The sequence below is a fragment of the Musca autumnalis genome, unplaced genomic scaffold (assembly GCF_047663935.1).
Source record: "Musca autumnalis isolate F117 unplaced genomic scaffold, ASM4766393v1 scaffold_1, whole genome shotgun sequence".
Classification (NCBI taxonomy): Eukaryota; Metazoa; Arthropoda; class Insecta; order Diptera; family Muscidae; genus Musca; species Musca autumnalis.
The window spans coordinates 170,283,883-170,308,384 of NW_027411644.1; the positions used below are offsets into that span (position 1 = coordinate 170,283,883).

General features: G+C 40.8%; 2 protein-coding genes across 3 annotated transcripts; one reads left to right on the forward strand and one right to left on the reverse strand.

Moving 5' to 3' along the window:
• The first annotated feature begins 1,040 nt into the window (after positions 1-1,040).
• Positions 1,041-12,672, forward strand: Idh3b (isocitrate dehydrogenase [NAD] subunit beta, mitochondrial). Of its 2 annotated transcripts, XM_073958901.1 has the most exons (8): positions 1,041-1,241; positions 1,311-1,402; positions 1,608-1,661; positions 1,726-1,824; positions 1,900-2,016; positions 11,016-11,471; positions 11,537-11,662; positions 11,723-12,672. In XM_073958901.1, the coding sequence occupies exons 2-8, from the start codon at positions 1,361-1,363 to the stop codon at positions 11,951-11,953; spliced, it is 1,125 nt and encodes a 374-aa protein (XP_073815002.1). In that variant the 5' UTR covers positions 1,041-1,241; positions 1,311-1,360; the 3' UTR covers positions 11,954-12,672. The 2 variants fall into 2 exon arrangements, with proteins under 2 accessions (XP_073815002.1, XP_073815001.1); XM_073958900.1 differs by lacking the exons at positions 1,041-1,241; positions 1,311-1,402 and adding an exon at positions 1,493-1,528 and having other exon boundaries at positions 1,581-1,661.
• LOC141388719 (uncharacterized) lies at positions 12,667-23,078 on the reverse strand. The gene is made up of 4 exons (XM_073958902.1): positions 22,718-23,078; positions 22,495-22,632; positions 21,697-22,031; positions 12,667-13,340 (listed from the first exon to the last, which is right to left on the reverse strand). The coding sequence occupies exons 1-4, from the start codon at positions 23,005-23,007 to the stop codon at positions 13,084-13,086; spliced, it is 1,020 nt and encodes a 339-aa protein (XP_073815003.1). The 5' UTR covers positions 23,008-23,078; the 3' UTR covers positions 12,667-13,083.
• Positions 23,079-24,502: the final 1,424 nt, after the last annotated feature.

A 24,502-nucleotide genomic window follows, 5' to 3' on the forward strand; every position in this document is an offset into this window, starting at 1 on the left:
TTTTTATTGGTATGAGAAACACAACAAGCGCGAATGGTAAAATATAGTGGACACGCAAAAACTCTAAATTTCACGTTAACGTGTGTGGACACTAACGAAAATTGAAAAGAAACTTTAACGAAATTGGTTTCAAGAAACCTTGCTAAGTCGATGGTCAGACTAGCACGATTTCAACATGGCGACGTCAAGTTTATAGGGGAGGGGTATGAAGTAGTGAAACCCATGTACATGGTTTTCTGTGTTTGTTGTGTTGCCTCTTCTTGTTCTTCGTTGCAAGATTTTTTCTTCAATTTTCTTTCATTTTTATTTTCTCAAGCAAACGTTAACAGCAAAACAAACATAAATATATTTAATAAAAACATTTAATAAATGAAATAGTGAAAATTTAACTATTAATATTAATTTAATTATTAATGTTAATTATTTTGTGTTGTTTTTTGGTTTATTTATGTCTTTTTTTTGTTTTTATTGGTATGAGAAACACAACAAACGCGAATGGTAAAATAAAGAGGACACGCAAAGATCTTAAATTTCACGTTAACGTGTGTGGACATTAACGAAATTTGAAAAGAAACTTTAACGAAATTGGTTTCATGAAACCTTGCTAGTCTGACCATCGACTAATCTGACCATCGACTTAAAGGCCTCGACACATAAGAAGCATAGCATTCTTGCTGAAGTCATATCTGATAAAAGAATAAAGACCAAGTTCGACCTAATAAAAAGATTTCAGAATCAAATTTGAAGGCCTCGCATTTAAAAAAATTGATTTTTTATTGTAGTGTATAGTAGGTCGCATTGATTTATGAAATATTTTATCGTGCCGACACTGTGCCATGCACGCAATTACTTTGCAACCGGTACCAAAGTTGGATAGTTCGACATCGATCATGGCACAATTACCAGGTAGATGCATCTGCAAACAACTACAACAAAAACGAGTTCAGTACTGTGAAATGTCAAAAATGTTTTCCAAAAATAAAGCGATTCACACATTTTTTTCAACAAAATATTGTTAGGCAGTTATTAATAAACACATTATAACAAAAATCCATCAAAAATTCACAGTTTTTCTTTTAAAATTTTGTTTTTTAATTTTGTGTTTTCAATTACAACAACTTTTTTGACAGCTCACAGTACATCAGCTGGGCTGACGCCGATACCTGTATGATTGTGCCATGACATCGATCTACAGATCCCATCTGACTGTCAGTTCACAGCTGCTGCTACGGAAAGGAAAGGTAAAGAGCGAGTTTTGCAAATTTTTTTCTCAATTTCAAAAATTAATTTTAAACTAAATAAATTTTTAGTTGCTCTGGGCATTTGTTAAATTGAAAATATTGAATAGACAGCATAAATAATGGCTATGTTAGCTAGAACTCTTGGACGTACACTTGTGCAGGTAAGTTGTAAATCATTGAAATGGTATTGTTCTTGTATGCGGCGCTAGGCGCTTACATAAACACTTGATGCCCCAAACTCAGCAAAAGAAGAATGTCTTCTCAATGAGATGAAAAATGCATTTGAGGTTATAATCCTTAATATGAAATTGCTGATATCCTTTAATTTTATAAATTAAGGTTTTAATGTTTATTATTATTCCGCAGGGTCTTCAGACAAGCGCTTCGCGTTCAATTCAAACCACAGCTGCTGTCAATAGTGTAAGTGGTCTTGATTGGATATATTGGAAAATTATGTTTTAATGTACATTTTGTTTGTTTATAGGATCCCGGCACTCATGGTGGTAATCGCACAACATGCACTTTGATTCCTGGTGATGGTGTTGGCCCCGAATTGGTATATGCTTTGCAAGAAGTTTTTAAGGTTAGTCTGCGAGTGATATTGAAATTAAATTGATTTTGGATGAGTTAATTGCTCAATTTGTATGTTTATTTTTAGGCAGCCAATGTCCCAGTTGACTTTGAATCATATTTCCTTTCCGAAGTCAATCCTGTTTTGAGTGCTAAATTGGAAGATGTTGTAGCCTCAATTCAAAAGAATAAAGTTTGCATTAAGGTAAGCGTTTGTCTAGTTGTCATTTTAATCGTAGATGTGTAGGAAGACTTTTAAACGATATGCTTTCATGAATTAATTGTTAAGAAATTTTGTGCATTTAAGTATAAGTTTATGTACACGGGGATTTTTTTTTTTGACGTATGCATTTTAAGTCGGCAAACAAGGCATACATGTCACAGTTTATTTCAGCTAATCTATGACCGCAGTCGAAGACTGTTTTTTGCACCCTTAGTAAATTTAAATACCGTTCCCAACACATATTACAGATATGAAAACAATGGTCGTCTTTCTAATGTTGATCTATCAATACATAATATAAACACATGTGTATACAGTAGTGTACAAAATAATACGTCTATATTACTGAGAATCTGTCGAAATATTCAAGGAGTTCTTTATTTATTTTATTTTTGATGGGAGATCAATATCTGGAATATGCCAAAATAAAATTTTATTCAACAGCTGAATTTATTTGCAATTTTCCATTAGCATATTCATCTGTTGTCCATTTAATTCATGAAATCACTCAGCTCAAAATTTGCCAAGGTATTAGGCAAATTTGTCAATTCAAAAACTGTTACAATGCCCATGTCATAGCATCAACCATTTCATAATCTTGCATAATTAATGCTATTCTATAGGACACAACTGTTTGTTCTTAATTGAAAGTGTTTGCAATCGCATATAATTTTATTTTTTCAATTTGTACTAATTGGGTGCTACATTCTATCAATGTGTTTGACAATATTAATATTGCAATACATCTGGAAGAATATTTGCCATTGATAGAGTATCGGAAATTCTAATTTGTAATATCGTTGGAATGAATATATTTTTGTTGTAGGTTAGGTTAGGTTCAGGATGCGCAGCTGCCATGTTGACAGCTACTCCACTCGGAGACCTTGAGGTCCATTGTGATCATCCAAACTATTAAATTATGTGTGTTGTAGAGGTGGAAGATGTTGTATTGATGTGTGATGTGTGGTTTGGGCTATTTGATTGTAGATGCTGGATACGGCTGTGTGTGTTGCTATTGGTTGAGTTGTAGGTGGTGATGATGTGTAACTGATGTGAAAGTAAAGGTGGTGTTGAGGACAAGTGATGGGGTGCCTAGATGGTGGTGATGTGTAGCTGATGGTTATATGGTGATTTTGTGCATTCAGGTGATGACAAGGAGATGTGTTATATATATGTAGATGATGATATGTGGCTACTTATATGATGATAGTGTATGTGAAGGTATTGGTGATGTGAAGGACAAGTGATGAGGTGCCTGTTGTGGATAGAGCTGTGTGGTGCTGTGTACCCGTGGATGATGCTATGTGTCTGTTGTTGTGATGTGCTGTGTGGGAGGAAAGTGATTAGGTTGGAAAGGTTGGACAGGAAGGGAAGCGGAAGAGAGAGAGAAGAGTAAGAATAATTAGAATGATTAGTGACTGTATTGGAGAAGTCAGGTTATTTAAAGAGGGAAGATGATTTAGTAGCTAACTACGATTTAGTTACTAATGGTTTTAGGTCTGTGTTGGCCTGTCCCAGAGCATCTTAAGGCTCTTGCAGTAAACCACCAACACTGTGGGGTCAATAGAGGCGAAGTAGGAAAGAGATTCAATCACATATTCACCAAATAGTCTATGTCTTTTGACCTTCAGTCTAGGACATCTGCATAGAAGGTGCTCGATTGTCTCCGTTTCCTCCTCATCCTCACATAACCTACAGTACTCAATGTTGTTGCCATCCCACTTGCAAGTCATGGATCTTATTCCGCAGTGACCGGTTATTACCCCCACAGCGGTTCTGATTTCTGATTTGCACAGCGAGAGGAGGGACGAAGTTCTACGCCATGAGATAACCGGCCAGATTGACTTAGATACCTTACAACCAGGCACATCCTGCCAAACTTTAACGGTTTCCTCTGCGTAGAGCTTACTGAGTTTGTCGAGGAAGAAGCAGAGAGGTGGCTTGACACTATCCTCTACCGTGAGGTCCGAGGATTGGGATCCTCTTCTAGCCAGTTCATCAACTATCTCGTTTCCCTCAACATTGCAATGTCCTGGAACCCAACAAAACCTAACAACTATGTTACATGTTTTTAAGAGAGACCTGCATCTTTGAACAATCCTGGATTTAATACTGTATGACCCTAACGCTTTTAGGGCAGCCTGACTGTCCACGTAAACAGTGACTGCCTTATCTATAAGGTCCGTCATTCCCACTATTAATTCCAAGGCTTTCAAAACCGCAAAAACTTCTGCCTGAAAAACACTACAGTTGTCATTAAGCTTATATGAGTTCCTGATGTCTAATTCCTCACAGAACACACCAGATCCCGTGCCTTCCTCCATCTTCGATCCATCGGTGAAGATCGACAGGCTATCGGGAAGTGGTCTGCCTCGTGTCCACTCACTCCTGTCGGGGATTAGTACGTCAGCTGTGTCAAAGTCCAGGCTTGATGAGATGTAGTCAGTCTCATCTCCCCTGGCTCTTAGTCCAATCTGGCTACAAGTCCGCTGTAGAACACTAGCATGTCCAAGATGTGAACCACGCCACAGATTTAGCTCTTTAAGCCTCAAGGCAGATCGTGAAGCTCGATACTGTACAAGTATGTCCAAAGGTTGGACGTTCAGTATGGCATTCAATGCGGCCTGAGGGGTGCTTCTTGCTGCTCCAGTAACGAGTACTGACGCAGCTCTTTGCACAGTAGCTAGTTTGGACAGATTGGAATTATTGCCTAGGGCATGCCACCAAACGAGACAACCATAGGTCAGGATGGGACTGACCACTGTCCTATACAGCCAATGTATTACATGTGGTCTGAGGCCCCAGCTCTTGCCTATGGAGTTCTTGCAGGAATAAAGCGCGATTAAACCCCTCTTGGTGCGCTCCTCCGTGTTCCTATTCCATCTTAGCCGATGATCCAGGATCACTCCCAGGTATTTCGCCTCCGTAGAGAGATCCAATCGCACTCCATCCAGCGTTGGCGGCACAAATTCGGCAATATTTCTTTTCCTGGTGAATAGTACCAGCTCAGTCTTCGCAGGGTTCACCCCAAGACCATTGTGGTGAGCCCAGCGAGAGAGCTTAACCAGCGCACCCTGCATCAGTTCTGACAGCGTCGACAAGAATTTTCCACTGATTAGAAGGACAACGTCGTCAGCGTATGCTACAACTTTTGTCCCTAGTCTATCAAACTCCTTGAGTATCCCATTCACCACTAGAAGCCACAGCAATGGAGATAAGACTCCACCTTGTGGGGTGCCCCTAGTGACTGACTTCCTTACGGAACTCTCTCCAATACTGGAATTGATCAGTCTGCTTTCCAGCATTCTGTCAATCCAGTTGATTAAGATAGAGGGGACACTCAGAAGCTCTAGAGAGGAATGAATGGATTCAAGCTTCACATTATTGAACGCTCCCTCTATGTCTAGAAAAGCGGCCAATGTGTGATCCAAGTTATCCATGTTCTTCTCTATATAACTCACTACCTCATGTAGCGCTGTTTCCGTCGATTTCCCTTTCATATAAGCATGCTGGGAGCTGCTTATAAGGTCACAATTTATGTACGATCTGATCTCCAAGTCGAGCAGCCTTTCTAAGGTTTTTAATAGAAAGGAGGAAAGACTTATCGGTCTGTAGTCCTTCGGCAACGCGTGGCTTGGCTTCCCAGCCTTGGGGATATAAGTCACTGTTACCTCTTTCCACAGTGCCGGTACGTGCGACAGCAATAAGCAAGCCCTAAAAATAGCCTTCAGTATGGTGATCAATACCGGTGGTGCGTTCTGAAGCATCGCCGGAATGACGCCATCTGGACCAGGAGATTTGTAGGGTTGAAAAGTGCTGATCGCCCAAGAGATCCTTGAGTCACTTATCAACCTATTGACGAAGAACCTCTCATCGGGTGTATAGGTTCTGTTCGTTTCCGAGCTCGGATACGAAACAGCGTCCTTGCATCCCGGGAAATGAGTCTCTGCCAATAGATCAAGAGTCTCTAGAGCAGAGTTCGTCCACGTGCCATCATTTCGTTTGATGCTCCCAATAGGTTTGGGGTCCTTTGAGATTACCTTACGAAATCTTGCCGCCTCGTTTACTCCCTCTATCGATTCACTAAAGTTAATCCAGGAGTTTCTCTTAGCTTTCCTGACCTCACTTTTGTACTTATTGAAACTGTTCTTATACAGATCCCAATCCGTACTAAGTTTGGTCCTGTTCGCTTTGTTGTATGCTCTCCTGCTAACCTTCCTAAGGTTAGCTAGATCTTTGTTCCACCAAGCGGGCTGTGTTCTCCTACCTGGGTAAGTTAATGGGCATGTCTTTTCATAGCAGTCCCTGAGGACATTTGTGAGATCCTCAACTCGCCTGTCCACTTCCCTCTCTGTGTGAGGTTCAGATATTTCACACAGTCTTGAAGAGGCCATGGAGTTGAATTTCTCCCAATTAGTTCTCCTGGGATTCCTATGAGGTTGTTGCCGTTTACTTCCACTCGGGACTCGAAAGTGTATCGTCCTATGGTCCGAAAAGGAACATTCCTCCGATACTCTCCAGTCCGTTATGGAAGTATCCTCCATATTTGTAAGGGTGAGGTCTATTACCTCCTCCCTTACCCTATTCTGGAAGGTGGCCGTATTTCCCCTATTACACACTCGTAGATTATTAGTTAAAATAAAATCGAATATGGACTCACCTCTCGTATTAGTGTCACTGCTGCCCCAGTGGAAGTGATGGGCATTTGCATCGCAGCCCATTATGAGATTACAAGTGCCCGAGATCTCATCCACTAGCTTACGCACCAATCGACTAGGTGGGTCAGGTACCTCGTACGGCATGTAGACCGAGGCTAGCACCAAGGCCCTTCCGGAGCCTACTTCCAGCCTCACTACCGCCGTGTCGCCATCACTGTAATTATAGAGATGAATTGGATTTAAACATTTCTTCACTATAATACAAGATCTTACCTTCTCCCCGTTCGACGAATAGAACAGAGAGTATCGCCCATCGTTTAGTCCAGAAACCCTATTTTTGTAGAGATAGGGTTCCTGGACCAAAGCGATGTCAATCACCGAATTTGTAAGGGAGAGAAGGAGCTCTGCAGCCGCCGCCTTGCAGTGATGCAGATTGATCTGCACCACGCGAAGGCCCTGCTGCCCGAACTCCTTACTGGGGCTGCGAGAAGCGGAACCGAAGCCAACCCAACCCGAAGTCCAGCTCTCCCTTACAATTCTTGATGAACTCTGCACTAGCACTGTCCATGGTGAACTTCATCACCGTGCCTCCGCCTTCTGGATAGGATTTCACCATTTTCCAGCTGTCGATCTGGATGGGCCTGTTTTGCTTCCTGATCAGCTTCAACACCTGTGCCACATCCGAAGCAGGAGGTGGCACCCATGTTGTAGCCGCTACTCTTGATGGGATCTCGGCGATGGGAATCGCAGCCAGCCTGCATCCGTCCCACAGAGCGTCAGAGCTATTTACTGTTTGGGTGAGGAAATCACGCGATTCCTCATCCTTGCAGTTGATAACCTTGACGCCCTTGTATACGGATGCCCTGCCAAAGCCGGTCTTCCTTTCATCCACATCATCGGAAGTAATGACATTCCTCAGAAGACCCTCTACCAGCAACCAATGATCGTCACTGATCCTACCTTCAGGGTCAGTTCTATCAATGATTGCCACCAGAAGGTCATCTGGGGCCGTCATTCTTGCAGGCCTGTGTGGCTCATATGGCTTCTCACCAGCAGGTTTAGGAAGTTTTTGGCCCGAGCTGCCTTTACAGGCCCTCTCTGGTTGAGCTTCCTTAACCGTCTGTCGAGCTGCCATTTTTGCATACGAGGCCGGTCGATTATCGGACTGGCGACCACCCAGCCTCTTAGCATCTGGATGCGGATCCTCAGAAGACCTCACTCTCTTCATACCAGGTGGTAATGAAGAAGTAGTCTTCTGACCGCTAGCCAGCTTTGAGGTTGAAGGGCCGTCAGTCCCATCAATCGTCCGACCTCCAGCAGAGCCGATATTCCCTTTCGGGCCAGTTTTGTTATTCCCCGAGGTGTTGGATTTGTTCCTCGTCACTGATACCGCAGATGCCTGTTCAACAGGCTTCCGCAAATCAGCGACCTTGGAACATTTCCCGCCTATGTCTTCCCCAGCAGCTCTTGTGGCATTCACCGGCGGGGTTGTCACAGTAGCTGAAGGCTGATGTGGCAACTCCTCCCGTGAATTCCCAATTCGCTTCTCCGACTTCGAGGACCGTGTCGGTGGGGCCAGTGTGGTCCGGGTGTCTTCCCCTACCGCAGACACATTAGGGGTCCGCAAAGGGTCAGAACAGACCGGCACTACTGGTTTTTGTTCTGTGGCTGGTTCCGGGGAAGTCAAGCCAGTCGTTGGGCTGGCGCCTACCTCCGGATCCGGCCTCGGAATCCGGTCGATTGGAAGTGGAAGCTTCTCAAAATGAGGGTACTTCCTCTCAATACGCCTCAAGAAGCGAAGCTTCAACCTAATCTCCCGGAATTCCGCCGTGGAGACCTCACCTGGAGGCTTGTCTACAAATCTAGAGCAGTAGTTAACTGCTCTTTTGTAGCCATGCTTATCTTTTCTTTCCCGGGCCTTACTACTCTTGATGGATGGGGAGGTGAGAGAATTTCCATTCTCCTCATCCATAGCCTCATCCACCAAGGCGTCCTGCCTGGGAAGAGCGGGTCTATCGGTCGCGACCGACGTAACATCCCCTGACGGAGTTACTCCCTTCCCATCCGGTTTTGTGCTCCCAGAAGCAGCTGAGGGGGACATCTCCTTGTCCTTCTGAGATGGGATGACCGTAGTATCCATCTCATCATCAGACAGGGGGATGTCCTCCCAGTTGCTTATGGGAGAACTTTCCCGACTCAGGTGAAGGGACGCACTTTCCCTCAGGAGATTGAGCAATTCCCTGCTCTGCGAGTTTATTGAGTCGCTAACTCTGTCCAGGGTCGGTGTGGAACAGTCGTCCCCGCCCAAATTTAAGTTAATTGCACTAGGTGCAGCAGTGTCCGTGGTCATAGCAGGGGTCGTTATCAAAGGGGTTTGGGTTTTTGTTGTTTTATTTTTAATATTGTCATCCATAGAAAGATTTTTAGATGGGGGAACTGAGTACAACCATGGCATAGCCCTCCACTACCATGATTGGAACTTGACAACTAAGCCTGCTACTCGTTGAGGTGCCCATATTTTTGTTGTAACTGCATATGCTATGTTCGCATGTTCATTATATTGCTTAGTCAGGGTCTATCTCCAGTTCTAGTAATGTTGCTGCTTCGATTTGTTGTAACCACAAAGTTACCGGAGGTTGAGTAGGTTTGGCAGATGTTTTGAACGGTGCCATCAATTCTTGCGCTAAAAGACGGCCGCGAGCGTAGTCGAGTCAAAACTACTCTGATTTGTTGTTGTAATAGTCCTTACTATTGTATGTTTCAGTTGCTTGGCAAATGACTGCTAATGTGTGAAGTATTATGTTTCTTAACGTCGTAGTACTTAATAACTGCTAAGCTACGTGTTTCAAAAGGTTAAAAATACACATTTTAACGCAGGTAAAAAGCAAACATTTATAATTTTTATTTCTGATACCTTTAGTTCCAGGTCAGGCAATGTGCGCTTGCTGAGAGCAAGTGAGCATACATTTCAATGCATTTTACATTGAAGTTTTCGCTCACTTGCTCTCAGCAAGCGCACATTGCCTGACCTGGATTTAGTTGCATTTGTGAGGAACAATGCATGAGTGTGCAACTGAAATATCTTGAAGTTAAAACAACACAAAGCAACTGACGATACGAAAGTCAGCCTTTGTGTGTTCGTTCTTCTGCTCTGGGTCTATCTCCAGTTCCATGAGTGTGTCTGCTTCGATGGGATATAACCACAGGTCCACTGGAGTTAGATGAGTAGGTTTCGCAGGGCAGTTGAAGAGGTGCAGTGTGTTATGCGGGCCCATGCCGCATGCTGGGCAGATGGTTTGCACAGTGCGACGTGAACGTGCTGTCGAATGTGACCCCCAGAAGCTTAGGGTAATTGGTGGTCGAAATTCTTCTACCATCGACCATGGCATTCAACTCCGATCTCAATCCTGCCGACCATGTGGTGGACAGAGTGGCCATAGATTTGATATTTGCATCTTGCTGTGCGACGTGAACGTGCTGTCGAATGTGACCCCCGGAAGCTTAGGGTAATTGGTGGTCGAGATTCTTCTACCATCGACCATGACATTCAACTCCGACCTCAATCCTGCCGTCCATGTGGTGGACAGAGTGGCCATAGATTTGATATTTTGCATCTTGCTCGCATGGAAAAAGGTGATAAAATCAGTCAAACAGGAGTTCAGTCTTTCACAAATGATATCAGGGAAGGTACATGACGTCATGATCGTACAATCATTCGCATACGTTGCGATCTCAATGCCGTTTGGAAGGGGCGGAATGCCGGAGAGGTAGAGGGAACTCCCTGTTTCACTTTACGGGGCTTGTTCCTTAATTCCACGTATGACTGGCGTCTACACATATAATTGATTATCCAACGTTTCAAACTTGGCCGGCGGGTTGTCTGGGTATACTTCATCCCGACATGGATTAAAAGAATCCGCAGCATGCAAGTATTAATGATGTTTCTATTTTTTTTATTGTCGCCGCGAAGTCTGTCAGCCTAATTCGATCGTCGGAAGCAAGTTTTTCAGCAATAAGCGTATTCTCCTATTAAATGTTAGTACATGTTTCTAGCCGCTTGTAAGATAAGTCCTATGTCGCAGGGACGCATATCCGAACTATGAACAGTCTTTCTTTCATATAGTCTCTATTCTGAGACTGTATGATATATCTGCCCCTTTATCTCCACCAATTCCATTACAGATAAGTAAAATATATCCTCGTAAAGGAAGTAAACCCTCCAAAAACTCTAATCATGGCTATAGGATAAAGAGGATCGTTCAATTCTTTTCTCACGGATTTGAATAATATCTTTAATAAATGTACTTATCTCTATTTTTTTAGGGTATTTTGGCTACACCCGATTACAGTGTATGCGGTGAATTGCAAACCTTGAACATGAAACTACGTAACGAATTGGATTTGTATGCTAACGTAGTCCATGTACGCAGTTTGCCCGGTGTCAAGACCCGCCATCAAGATATTGACACTGTCATTATTCGTGAACAAACCGAAGGTGAATATTCTGCCTTGGAACATGAGTCGGTACCTGGCGTTGTTGAATGTCTGAAGATTATCACTGCCAAGAAGTCAATGCGTATTGCCAAGTTTGCCTTTGATTATGCTACCAAGAATAACCGTAAGAAGGTCACTGCAGTACACAAGGCTAACATTATGAAATTGGGCGATGGTTTGTTCTTGCGCTCCTGCGAAAATATGGCCAAATTGTATCCACGTATTCAATTCGAAAAGATGATTGTTGACAATACTACCATGCAAATGGTATCCCATCCTCATCAGGTAGAGTAGTGATTTATTTTAATATGCGAATGAAGATTATTTGAAATTATTTCTTCGGAAAATAGTTCGATGTCATGGTTACACCAAATCTGTATGGTAACATTGTTGATAACTTGGCCTCCGGTTTGGTTGGTGGTGCTGGTGTTGTTGCTGGTGCTTCCTATTCTGCTGAAACTGTGGTATTTGAACCTGTAAGTATATGTGATTGATTTGGTATATTGCATAGACTTATTATTTATTGTCCTTTTTAGGGTGCACGTCACACCTTTGCCGAAGCTGTGGGCAAAAATGTTGCCAATCCTACCGCCATGTTCTTGTGCGGCACCAAAATGTTGCGTCACATCAACTTGCCCACCTACAGTGATATGATCAACAATGCTCTCCACCGTGTACTTAAGGATGGCAAGATCAGAACCAAGGATTTGGGTGGCCAATCTACTACTCAAGATTTCACACGTGCCGTCATTGCCAACATCCATTAAGCGTTCATTGCCTATGGGGATTCGAAAACAAACAACAACAATTTAGAAAAACGAATTCTTCAGTTGCTTTCCTTTTTTGAACCAAATATTAAGTTAAAGCTGTTGTGCAGGAAGCAAAGATTTAACATGGTGTATTCATACAACATTTTACCGTATACCACCTCTACGCCCATCTTCCCTGTGTGCCGCAACGTAACTGTTTTCTATTTTTTAACTTGATGTATTTTTCAACTTTGAGTATTAATTTGGCGAATATTTTTCTCTTTAATTTAAATCCCTTTTATTTTTAGTATGTTTTTTAGTCAATTGTGTCCTTGTGTCTCCCCCAGCCCACATAAATTCAAATGTATTGTTTTTAAAAACAGAAACTGTTCGATTGTATTATATAAAAATCCTGCCATTGTCCCGTAACATAACTTTTTAGTTTTTATTTATTTTTGATTTTATATCTTTTATTAATTTTTATTTCGAAACAAAAACAAGATAGTGAGCAAAGTTTTAATGTAATGGCAGATGAAAAGGTGTTCTTGTTATTGTCACAATTTACACCTCAACAGAGAGTTACCAACCAACAAAACATAGTCTCAAATTGCATGCAAAAAACTCACACTACAATATTTATAAGATCTTAGAAAGATATAAACTGTTTCAAGAAACAATGTTATAAAACAATAAAAACAACAAAAATATACAAACAAATTATTGAAGGTAACATAAAATGGATGTTTCATTTCAATATCGTTTAAGAAACAAACCTTTGATAGCCGATATTTAACAAAAGGGGACCAATTCTCATTCTTTGGACTTCGTTGCTTTTCAGTTTCGTTGCCGGAATTATATTTTGCTGATAGCAGAACTCTAAATCACACAATTCCCCTTATTCAAACAAATATATCATTGTAAAGAATTCGCCACGAAGCACAAATTTTAACCTTAATTACATTCAGAACTGTATTAGAACTTATCATTTTTGAATATAATCTGTGCTCTATAGCTATATCTGAACAGTGAAAATACACTTAGAATAAGGAGAATTGTATGTTTCTATGTTTGTTTCCGCAAATCAGCAAACAGAATAGAAACAATTTATCTGGTGGTTGCAAGTTCATCAAGTCTCTCTAGAAAGGTTGTTATGTTCGTTTACGTGGCTCGGCTAATTCCTTCAGGCGTGGCGTAGTTTTTGCTTGTAGTGCTTTACGCGAAACTCGATATGCATCGGAACGATTATTTGAATCAACGTAATCTTTGGGTTTTGCCAATTCTTCGACACGTTTAGATGCTACTGCCTTTAATGCCTTTACATTCGTTTTGAAGGGATTTTCAAAATGTACTTCTGTTTTCTGTTTACTTTTAGCTGGTTCAGCCAGAGCCTTAATACGTCGAGAAGCTGTAAAATAATGAAATATTTATATTAATGAAAGTTAATAGATTCAACAAATAATTATGAATAATGTGCCTGGGAAAGTGGACCCAATTTACGAATAAAAGAGAATAAAATTTGACTTCTGTGGAGTTCAACCTATAAGCGCTGTCGTAACAATAAATTAAAATTTCTCCCTTTCCTTTTGTGCCTTAGCAATGGCCAGTCACTCTGCACCGAAAGACTACAGACCTTTTAGCCTATCCTTCTTTCTCCTCAAGACACTCGAACGACTGATCGATCTGGAGATTAGTAGCTTTGTAGACACTGCCTCGCTGAGCAACTCGCAGCATGCCTACATGAAAGATAAATCTGTCGAAACTGCTCTTCATAAGGTCGTGGGTTTCATTGAGAAAAATGTGGGGAACTCAAACTTTACCTTGGCGGCTTTCCTGGATATAGAAGGAGCCTTTAACAACGTAAAACTTGAATCCATTCATCTCTCGCTTAGAGCGGTCAACACCCCGGAAAGAGAATGCTGGAGAGCAGGGTCATTAATTCCAGCATTGGGGAGTTGACAACAAGTAACTAGAGGTACTCCCCAGGGAGGTGTACTCTCACTGCTGCTGTGGCTACTTGTGATAAACAATATATTGGCGGAATTCGACAATCAGGGCATCAAGGTTGTCGCATAGGCGGATGATGTGGTTTTACTAATAACTGGCAAATTCTTGTCCACAATTTCGGAGCTTATGCAAGGAGCCTTATCAAAGCTGTCCCGTTGGGCCACCACAAATGGCCTTGGTGTAAATCCAACGAAAACAGAACTGGTATTATTCACCAGAAAGCGTAAGCTCGGCGACTTCATGCCACCAACATTGGATGGAGTGCAGTTACATCTATCTCCTGAGGCCAAACACCTAGGTACAATCCTGCATTCTCAATTGAGATGGAAAAGGAACGTCGAGGAACGGACGAAGAGAGGTATGATTGCACTTTATTCATGTAAGAATTCGATTGGGAAAAGTTGGGGATTAAATCCAGCTATTATACACTGGTTGTGTAATACTGTTGTGAGACCCATCTTATCTTATGGATGTCTTGTCTGGTGGCATGCGCTTCGACATAAATCGAACTCTGGCAACATAGACAAGGTGCAAAGGGCAGCCTCGATCCTGATAACTGGAACTTTTAGAAGTACACCACAAGCAGCTCTGAATGCGATGCTAAACCTCTTGCCCACGAGACTTAGCATCAAAGGTCAAGCAGCACGTAGTGCCCTAAGGCTACATGAATTGAATCGTTGGCGTGACAGCACCTATGGATTCATCGGGAGCTAGGGCCAAACCTTAGCTTGAATCAGCAGGGGAAATTCAGCGACTACTTATCACCAATCCATAGATTTGATGATTTTGAGGTCGTTATCCCTAGTAGAGATGACTGGATCCGTAGTAACCCTCCTCTGGACGGTCTGGCTTTCTAAACAGACGGTTCCAAGATGGAAGAATGTACCGGAGCTGGCGTCTACTGCGAAAAGCTTTGCCTCGAATACTCATATAGGTTGAACAGCGACTGTAGTGTTTTCCAAGCAGAAATCTTCGCGATCAAAATGGCAGCAGAGTTGATAAAAAGTCTGGATGCTGAAATCTTTGAACCGGTGACTATCTTCGTTGATAGTCAGCCGGCTCTTAAAGCCATCAAATCTCCCAATATCTTCTTGAGTGTAGAACTGCTTTGGCGAACCTCACTAACGCTGTCCGACTCTGCTGGGTACCGGGACACTGTGACATTGTGGGAAACGAGAACGCAGATGAACTGGCAAGACAAGGATCTCAATCAACAAGTCAAGCTATCACTGATATTATCAAACCACCCATATGTCACGTTTTTCGGAAGGTGGAGACGTTCTTTGAAGAACAAGCCAAGGAACTATGGCATAATGAACCAAGGTCCAACGTGTCAAGGGCCATTTGGCCGAATCTTTCAACAAAGAGAACAACTTCACTTTTAAGTTTGAGTAAATCAGAAATCAGTGTTTTGACGGGAGTCATTACCGGCCATTGCAACATCCGAGCTTTTATCGGCAAATGGGAGGATCAGTGTTTGAATTTGCTGCTAGTTTTTCACAGCACAGCACAAGGTCTATGCTGTCGCTGTGAAAGTGACGCAGCATAGCACATAGTCACAGCATCAAAAATAAAAACGAGTGCTATTGCTATGCTGTGCTGTTTTCAAAAACAAAATCGAAAACTGTTGCTGTGCTATGCTGCGAACATAAACGTAGCATAGCACAAGGTCTATGCTGTGCTTCTGAAATCTTCACAGCACATAGCATAGCATAGTCATCAAAATCAAAAACGAATGCTGTTGCTATGCTGTGCTGCGAACATAAAAGTAGCATAGCAAATGGTCTATGCTGTGCTTCTGAAATCTTCACAGCACATAGCATAGCATAGTCATCAAAATCAAAAACGAATGCTATTGCTATGCTGTGCTGTTTTCAAAAACAAAAACGAATACTGTTGCTGTGCTATGCTACGAACATAAAAGTAGCATAGCACATAGCATAGTCATGAAATCGAAAAACGATTGCTGTGCTCTGCTGTGCTGTAAACATTTCTACATAGCATAGCATAATTAATGTTAACCCAGCAAACTCACTAACCCCCATTATTATAAATAAGCTTTCTTTGGTTATAGTTTGGATTTTTCGATCAGATTTTTTAGCGTTCCGGTTAAAATAATATTAAAATGTGAAAATTATATTTTTAATGTCTTCAAATTCGTTTATTTTGCGTTTTCAAATACATCCAATAGTAAAAGAAAACTTATAATAATGGCCCTATGAGTTGTTCAGTGCTGTTTATTGCTTACAAGGTACATACATGGTACTTTTTTGATCGATTGGATAATAAATGTGGTCTATAGAGTGATTTTCTGAAAATTCGCCATTGGCCCTATAAAATTTTAATTTTAATTTGTATTGGCGAATTTTCACTTTACAGATCACATTTATTGTTCAATCGATGAAAACAGTTTACTAGCTGCTAAACAAGTAATCCCGCAAAAATTTTTGAAAATCGGGTCAGATTTTAATTTTGGCTATATAAAGGGCCCATGGAAACTTTGAGGCACCAGTGGCACGTGTTAACATACTCCGTTTGAGCTCAAACTCTGTCAATCTTAATTTTTAACAAAACTAAACGTTTTAGGAGGTTGCCGCATAAAAATTGGACATCGATTTTTAAAACCACTCTAGTACATATATTAAAACAGGTACAAGTGGCAATAACATGCATTTAGAAACTCGAAGTTCGCTTCCATAAGCCATAGACGCCAATAGCGAGAATTTTATTAAATTTCATGAAATTAGGCGTTCTTAGATCGAATTCTCCACTACATCAATTTCACGATTTTACTCTACTGTGGAACTTGATCTAGAAACACAAAATGTTATTAAGTTGTTTGATGAAATTCATGCTAGTGTGGTTACCGACTAAATAAATTAGTTTCAAGAAACTATTGTTACTATATTTATACCCCCAGCCTTTAGGCTAAAGAGGGTATTTACACTTTGATACGACCAAAATGTGCCTCATCGAAATAATGGTTTTAGACCCCAAGTATGTTTGTATGATATCCGTTTCAGACAATTTTGAGTAGATCTAGCAATGTCCGTCCGTCGGTCTGGCTGGCTGGCTGGTGCGCACGATAAATCTCGAACGGATCAATCGATTCGGTTTAAATTTTGGGTATCGAAATATTTTGTCCAGATTTGATTTAAGTTCGAAGATGGGCCATATAGGTCCACTCCTTCAGGTACCTCCCCCACAAATGTTGAAAAATTGTCGCAAAATTTGTGCGCACGATAACTCTCGAAGGGAGTAACCGAATTGAATCAAATTTTGCATATGGTAATACTACCTCTAGGCATACATCAGGTTCGAATATGGATTATATCGGGCCACTCTTCAGGTACCTCCCACACAAAATTTGAAATAAGTGCAGTTTAGTGACACCTCACGAATCGTTATGAAATTTTTTGTAACAGGATGTTCGTGCGGCCTCTTTTACGTCATTGTAATTTTTTCGAGGGCAAGTCCATAGTTCCCGAGTTCGAATAAACAGTGGCCAAATATAAAAGGAGTTGGCGTTGTCAGATGAATTTTGGCATAAATACTTATAGTTCACTGACAATTTTGAGACTCAATCGGTCCACTCCTTCGGGTACTTCCCACACAAAATTTCGGTAAAGTTCAGTTTAGGGCCTGTTCAAGAATCGCTTTGATTTTTGTTGTAGCAACTTGCATCCACTGCCCCTCATATAACGGTATAATCTTCATCAGGGCCAAGTCCATACTTCCTGAGAAAAGTCCACAATTTGGTCTTTGTAATATTTTGTGCAAACTTAGTTTAAGTTCGAAGATAAGTCATATCGTTTCACTCCTTCATGTACCTCCCACACAAAATTTAAAAAATGTTCGGAAAAATTGTGCACACGATAACTCTTGATGGGAGTGACCGATTTGGTTCATACTTTACACATCCTAAAATATCTACCAGATATAGATCAGGTTCGAATATGGACTATATTTGACCACCCATTCGTGTACCTCCCACACAAAATTTTGGATAAATTCACTTTAAGACCTGCTCTCGAATCACTTTGATTTTTAATTAAAAGACAATAAAAAGACAATAATAAATAAACACTTTGATTTTTGTTGAAACAACTTGCGTTAGCTGTTTCAATAACGACAGTAAAAGTTTTTTCAGGGACAAGTCCATACTTCTTGAGAAAAGAGCCCGTAAGCACCATATGTAGTGCCTGGAAGGCTCGAACCGAATATATTACCGAATATAGCTATATTATGTTTTTCGCAGGCTAGTGTGATAATCCTATCCATACTTTTGTCGGTGCATACGGCCAACATTTTGAAACCCCCCCTAAATACATAAGTTTTTTTTTTTGGGAAAAAAGTATTTCTATCCATACATGATGAGGGTATATCTCTGTCGGCAAGGCCGACGGATACTTTTTTACTTGTTTTATAATATTTTGTGTCAAATTTGTTATATATTTGTCCTAAGAATAGTTTTAGAACGATCAATTATTCAATATTTTCTTTGAAATTTTGTTATCTATAACAACAATTATTTAGTTGCAGAACATACAGTAATGTTTGGGCTTTTTACAGTAGACCAATAATAATAATCAGCAAATAGTCATGGGGTTTCTTTCCTTATTTCTCAAATTTTTCATTCAGGTAAAGGGATTCGTAACAATTTGACATAAGAGATTTTTTGGTACTTTAAAAAATTATATATTACTGTTTTGTCAATTAACAGACATAGTAGTGTGTTAAAAATATCGAAATGTGCATTTAGTCATGGTTTCACAGGTCAATAGCAAATTCTGTTACATTTAAAATACATACATACTTCTTTGCCATCAAACATTTTTCTGGGTTATGTTTGATGCTATGCTGTTGACTTTGTTCATAGCACAGTACAGCAATAGTTTTCGTTTTTGTTTTCTTGACTGCGGCTGTTTACTATGCTGTTAAAATGTCTGCAGCACAGCAAAGCAACAGCATTCGTTTTTGATTTTGATGACTATGCTATGCTATGTGCTGTGAAGATTTCAGAAGCACAGCATAGACCATGTGCTATGCTACTTTTATGTTCGCAGCACAGCATAGCAACAGCATTCGTTTTTGATTTTGATGACTATGCTATGCTATGTGCTGTGAAGATTTCAGAAGCACAGCATAGACCATGTGCTGTGCTACTTTTATGTTCGCAGCACAGCATAGCAACAGCATTCGTTTTTGATTTTGATGACTATGCTATGCTATGTGCTGTGAAGATTTCAGAAGCACAGCATAGACCATGTGCTGTGCTACTTTTATGTTCGCAGCATAGCACAGCAACAGTTTTCGATTTTGTTTTTGAAAACAGCACAGCATAGCAATAGCATATTTTTAGTGATTTCAGTGCTATGCTGGTAGCAAATTCAAACACTGGGGAGGATGATGGCGTGGACTATTGCAGGCTCTGTGAAGATGAGGAGGAAACGGAGACGATCGAGCATATTTTATGTCGTTGCCCGATCTTAACTCGAAAGCGATGTAGATTAACAGGAATATGCTTTCCTCCAAGCTTAAATTTCTACTTAAACATAAACAACAATAATCATAAACAACATCATCAAAAATTTGAATTGGCTGGGACGGCGCGACCCATAAGCGTAACTACTTCTCTGACAGTTTTTTCTACCATCACCAAATAAACCACCCTCTTTTTCTTTATTATATCTTCATTGTTTTTCTTTTTAATAATTCATTTATTATTACTTTCCAAACCGCACCCTCTTTTCTTTATTCTTCTCTCTTTTCTCTTCTCTTGTCTTTTCGGGTAATTCTGAACCTCTTTTTATGGATGATGACAATGGACCGTAAGGTCTCCGAGTGGCGTAGTCAATATATATATTGACTACACATCCCCAAACCTAACCTAACCTAATGGCACATTACCCTACCCCATTGAGTCGTCGTCATCAGCCACACACGCAGGTATTTAACACCAGCCGTGGTTTCAAATTCCTGAAAATGATGGTGTGGAACTGGCTGATTAGATTGATAGCTCTATGTTTTGCACGGTCAATGAGGATGTTCCTACCCAAAATTGACTCTGAGGAATCTTCGACTAGATGCCGTCACCGTAACAATTAAGTGTTAAGTGTTTTCGTTCGTATACTTTTTCACCATTGGTGCGGCAATGAATATCGAAATGCCTGCTCTGAGCACTTTTCTTCCGTGTCGGGATATGTCAACTACGGTGAGTTTTAATGGATGTATGGAATGGGTGCAATTCAGAGGATACTCAGGTCTTAGTCCTCTCCAGGACTACTGCGGTAGGAGTTATCTTCAGTTATCTGCTTCACCAGATCATCTTCAAGCGTGTCTCCAACTTCGTCGTCGTCGGAATACGAGACACCCCCGCAGTCCCTCCAACAACAATAAACGCAGAATCTAAGACCCGAAGTTGTTGTTTTGCATCATTCCTGCAATTCAATTGCAACGATCCTCGCAATTAAGTCAGCGAAATAGTAGACTTTGTGAGTCGGAAAAACATTATGGTCTCCGCGATCCAGGAAACAAAGCTTACGGCCACCTGTAGCTTGCAACGTTGAGATAGTAACAACGTATCGTACAATAATTGCCTTCCTAATACTCCAGTCTGTCCAGTACATGCCTATCTCGTTGAGTTTGACACCAGTGACACATATGTATATGGAATGTATGGGGGTAGCATTAAAGTGTGGTACTGCCAAGGTAGAGCTGCTTAATGTGTATATACCGCCTTAGAGGACCTCTTAGAGGGCAAAAAGCGTCTGGTACTAGGGGACTTCACTGTCCATCATGAGCTTTGACATTTCTTCCAAGACAATGACCAGCGGGGTACCGCGCTGGGAAAGTAAATAGGCAGTTCCTAGTTTTGCTCGGGGAATGAAGGCGATCCTATGACAACCAGCCTGATATCAACCATTGTGATAAATAAACTATAAATGAGGTATTCTGGCAACCCGTAATTTTTATTGGCTCCTATCATCGTCTCCGTAAATAGAATACTGACTTCGTAACCTTTATGCACAGTACTTTTTTTACCAATCACCGCTTCATATAGCTGCCCTTTACCTCAGATCCTCGAGTTGCTGAATTGAATTTTCCGGAACATCATCACAGTTGTAGCCGTTTGCTACATAACTACTGGTCGAATACCTGAAATTACCCCAAATTTTCCAGTAGAGGCTAGCAAGCGTGATGAGATTCGTCGTACAAACTCTGAGGTCCCAATACAAACTCTGAAGAGTTACTCTTGAAGTCAACGGACTAGAAGACGATCTCAAACGGAAAAGTGGCTTGGCTTCCAGTTGCCAATCATCAGCATGGGTTGCGTAAGCAGCACAGTTGAGGACTCAACCACAAGAATCCGTGCGACAGAACAGTGTTGGTGGAGCTCGACTTATCAAAAGCCGTTGATACTGTGACATCGAGCAGAGTATCCTTCGCTCAAGTTTGAAACATTGGAAAATCAATTAGTTGTGTATGGAGTCCAAGTCATGTGTGGAATTCAGAAAGTTGTGTATGGAGGGGGTTATATCAAAATGTAGACCAATACTAAATATCCTAGGAGTACCAAATTATACAGTTCTAATTGTATCATGATTTCAATAGACTGATAGACGTACGACGTATATACTTTATATATATATTGGGTCTCCGACGAATATTTCGATGTGTTACAAAATGAATGACGAACTTAGTATACCCTCCATATTATGGTGGAAGTTATAAAAGGACCAAATGTGTTCACTCACCTTTATAATTTAAAGCATTCGTTGGAATATGTAATGCATCTTCTTTTTCATGGATTAGCTCGTATTTTTTAGGTTGCGACATTTTCAATAATCTTTCCGTGGGTTTAAAGTTTTTCAAGCCCTTTGTAAAGACCCATTCATATGATTGCATTTCTTTTCGTAATCTGGGTTTACTTAGTTTTCTAATTCGTCTCATTTTTGGACCATCACTACGCTGTCGACTTCTTGAGCGATCTTCTTCGGCAGCAATCTGCTGCTTAGGTGTTGCCAGGGCTTTCATTCTTTGCATAAGTTTTGATTTATTCTCAGTAGTATTCCATGATTTCTTTTGAGATCTGTAGGGAAATGGGAACATGGAACAACAAATGAGAGGAATTAGAGCAGTCATCAAGGCTCGTGATTTAGAATTTAACTTAATTAGATAAATACTATACAGCGTAAAACGGGGTACACACGATCAATTTTAACGGTCAGGTTTGCTCAAAAGATCGGTTACTTGCCAGTGTGGCCATTCATTTTGCCAGTCATCAGTCAAATATTAAATATTTTGTGGTTGTTGAACAGTTTGGCAGTAATCCATATCTCCGAAAAATCGACAGTCAAAACTTATGGTGTAGCTATATAAAGGGCCCATGGAAACTTTGAGGCCCCAGTGGCACGTGTTAACATATTCCGATTGAGCTCAAACTTTGAGGAGGAGGGTGCCGCATAAAACAATCCAACATTGATTTTTTCCCTTTGAGTTAAAACCAGTCTAGTGTACACATTTGGTTGACCTACGCTTCCACAATTACTTACGATTCTTCTTCCGGTACTATGTTCTGTAAACGGCTGTAGACCGATAAGTAACTTTTTCGTATCAATCGGTTAACTCCACTTTTGCGAGTATCGTTAAAAACACTAAACGATGGATGACTTTTGAGTTGGTTCAACTGTCTGAAATCAAAAAGGATAACAACAACTAAATCACCAAGAATTTCCGAATAATAACACTTGATTTTCATTATCTCTAAATATTTACCTCAATTGTGGATAAGCCAATTGTTCGGTTCGTGTACTTTCGGTTCTATCACATTTATTGACAATTTCAATTTTACACGTAGTCACAGGTGGACACTTGATCTTCTGACGATATTTCAATTTTGTATGTTTTGGTTGTGCCAATTTCCAAATTTGTTTACGTTTTGTAATCACTCGATTATAACGGTCGCATAGGCGACAATAATTTTGTATTATTTCACTCCATATGCAACCGAATTGTGGCGGTATGGAATCACCATCCAATGGACAATTCTGTTCAAAATAACGCATAACAAAGTTAATGAAGATTGAAAATTTTGTAAGAAATAAAATTGAAAAAATGGAAAAAAGATTGTAAACAAAAAGGGTTAATTTGAAGTGACGTCAATATGGTACAATAAGTAAGGTTGTTATAGCAACGCGAATATGTTCGTCTTTATGTATATGTTATCTAGTTCGGGTTCCTCTGTGTTCAGATTCCAACATTCTGCAACCTGGACTTGCTGCGTCCATAAAAAATCAGGAGATAGGTGAGTGGGGTTAGCTGGGCAGCTAAACGAATGCAGCATGTCGTGCTGTCCCAACTCACATGCAGGGCATGTGTTGGTTATCGTGCCATAAATTCGGGCCCAATATGAATTGAGCCGGCTGCATTAACTGGACTAAAACCACTCGTGTTTGCCTTGGCAGCAGCGTTCTTTTGTTGCAATGGATGGGGGTTGGTCTCCGAGTACAGCATTTACGCTGTACCTTTATACTGTCTGCACATCAGTGTGATCTAGAGGTTCTCGTTCATACCTTTGGCCCTTCTTCCAGATCATAAAGATCTCTCCTAGATTATGGCGGAGATGCTCACGACGGTAATACCCAAGTTGGTACTGCATCGACAATATTTATTGTGCCTATTTTGTTTTTCAAAATAGTCAGGATTAATCCCATAGTCGTTGTTTTAATATTTTATTAAAATAACTTTAATTTATTTGTGGGAAAAATTGGCGATGTTTACCAAGGGGTAAGGCAGGGAAGACTATAGTTTCAGATCTCGGCACAGATCTTCATCAGTTCCCTTGTTTCTTGTTTTTCAATAAGAAACTTTTTATACCCAAGTGTCAATGCCCGCTCAAATAGATACGTGTACAAAGAAACACTCTGATTGAGAATTTCTTTGGCACTACCTAAACTCGAGCAACTTCACTTTTGAAAAACAAAATAGAAGTCGTCATCCCAAATAAAAAACGCCAACCCTCCTATTTATTGTGCCGGTAAAATCTTCGTCTCTTCATAAAGATGCACCCTGCTGTAGTCCTCATGACGGCATTCTTGAAGGTTTGAATATTTTTTCACTGCGCAACGATAACATTTGCATACCGCACTGGTGCCACATAGCTTAACACAGACCGCGGTATTGCTTCATAAGAAGTCAACAAGATTTCTTTGTCAACATCAAAATGATGCCTGCCAGCGATTTGAGGTACTTGTATAGATGTAGATGTTAAGCAGTTCCGAAGATATCACCCGGCTTTGAGGAACACCATGTTTCATTCTACGGGTCTTCAAGTTTTAATTCCTGAATTCCACAAACGGCTGGCGGCCACACATATAATTGATTATCCAACGTTTCAAACACGACTGGAAGGAAGTGTTCTCTATGTTCTCTTATAGCTTGTTATGGTTGACGGTATTGTAGGCCTTCGATAGGTTAAGAGTCACTATAACTCTTCGGTTGCATGGTCTGCTCTGGTCCTTGACTGATATGTGTGGATTTGGCGTATAATGCTGTTGTGGT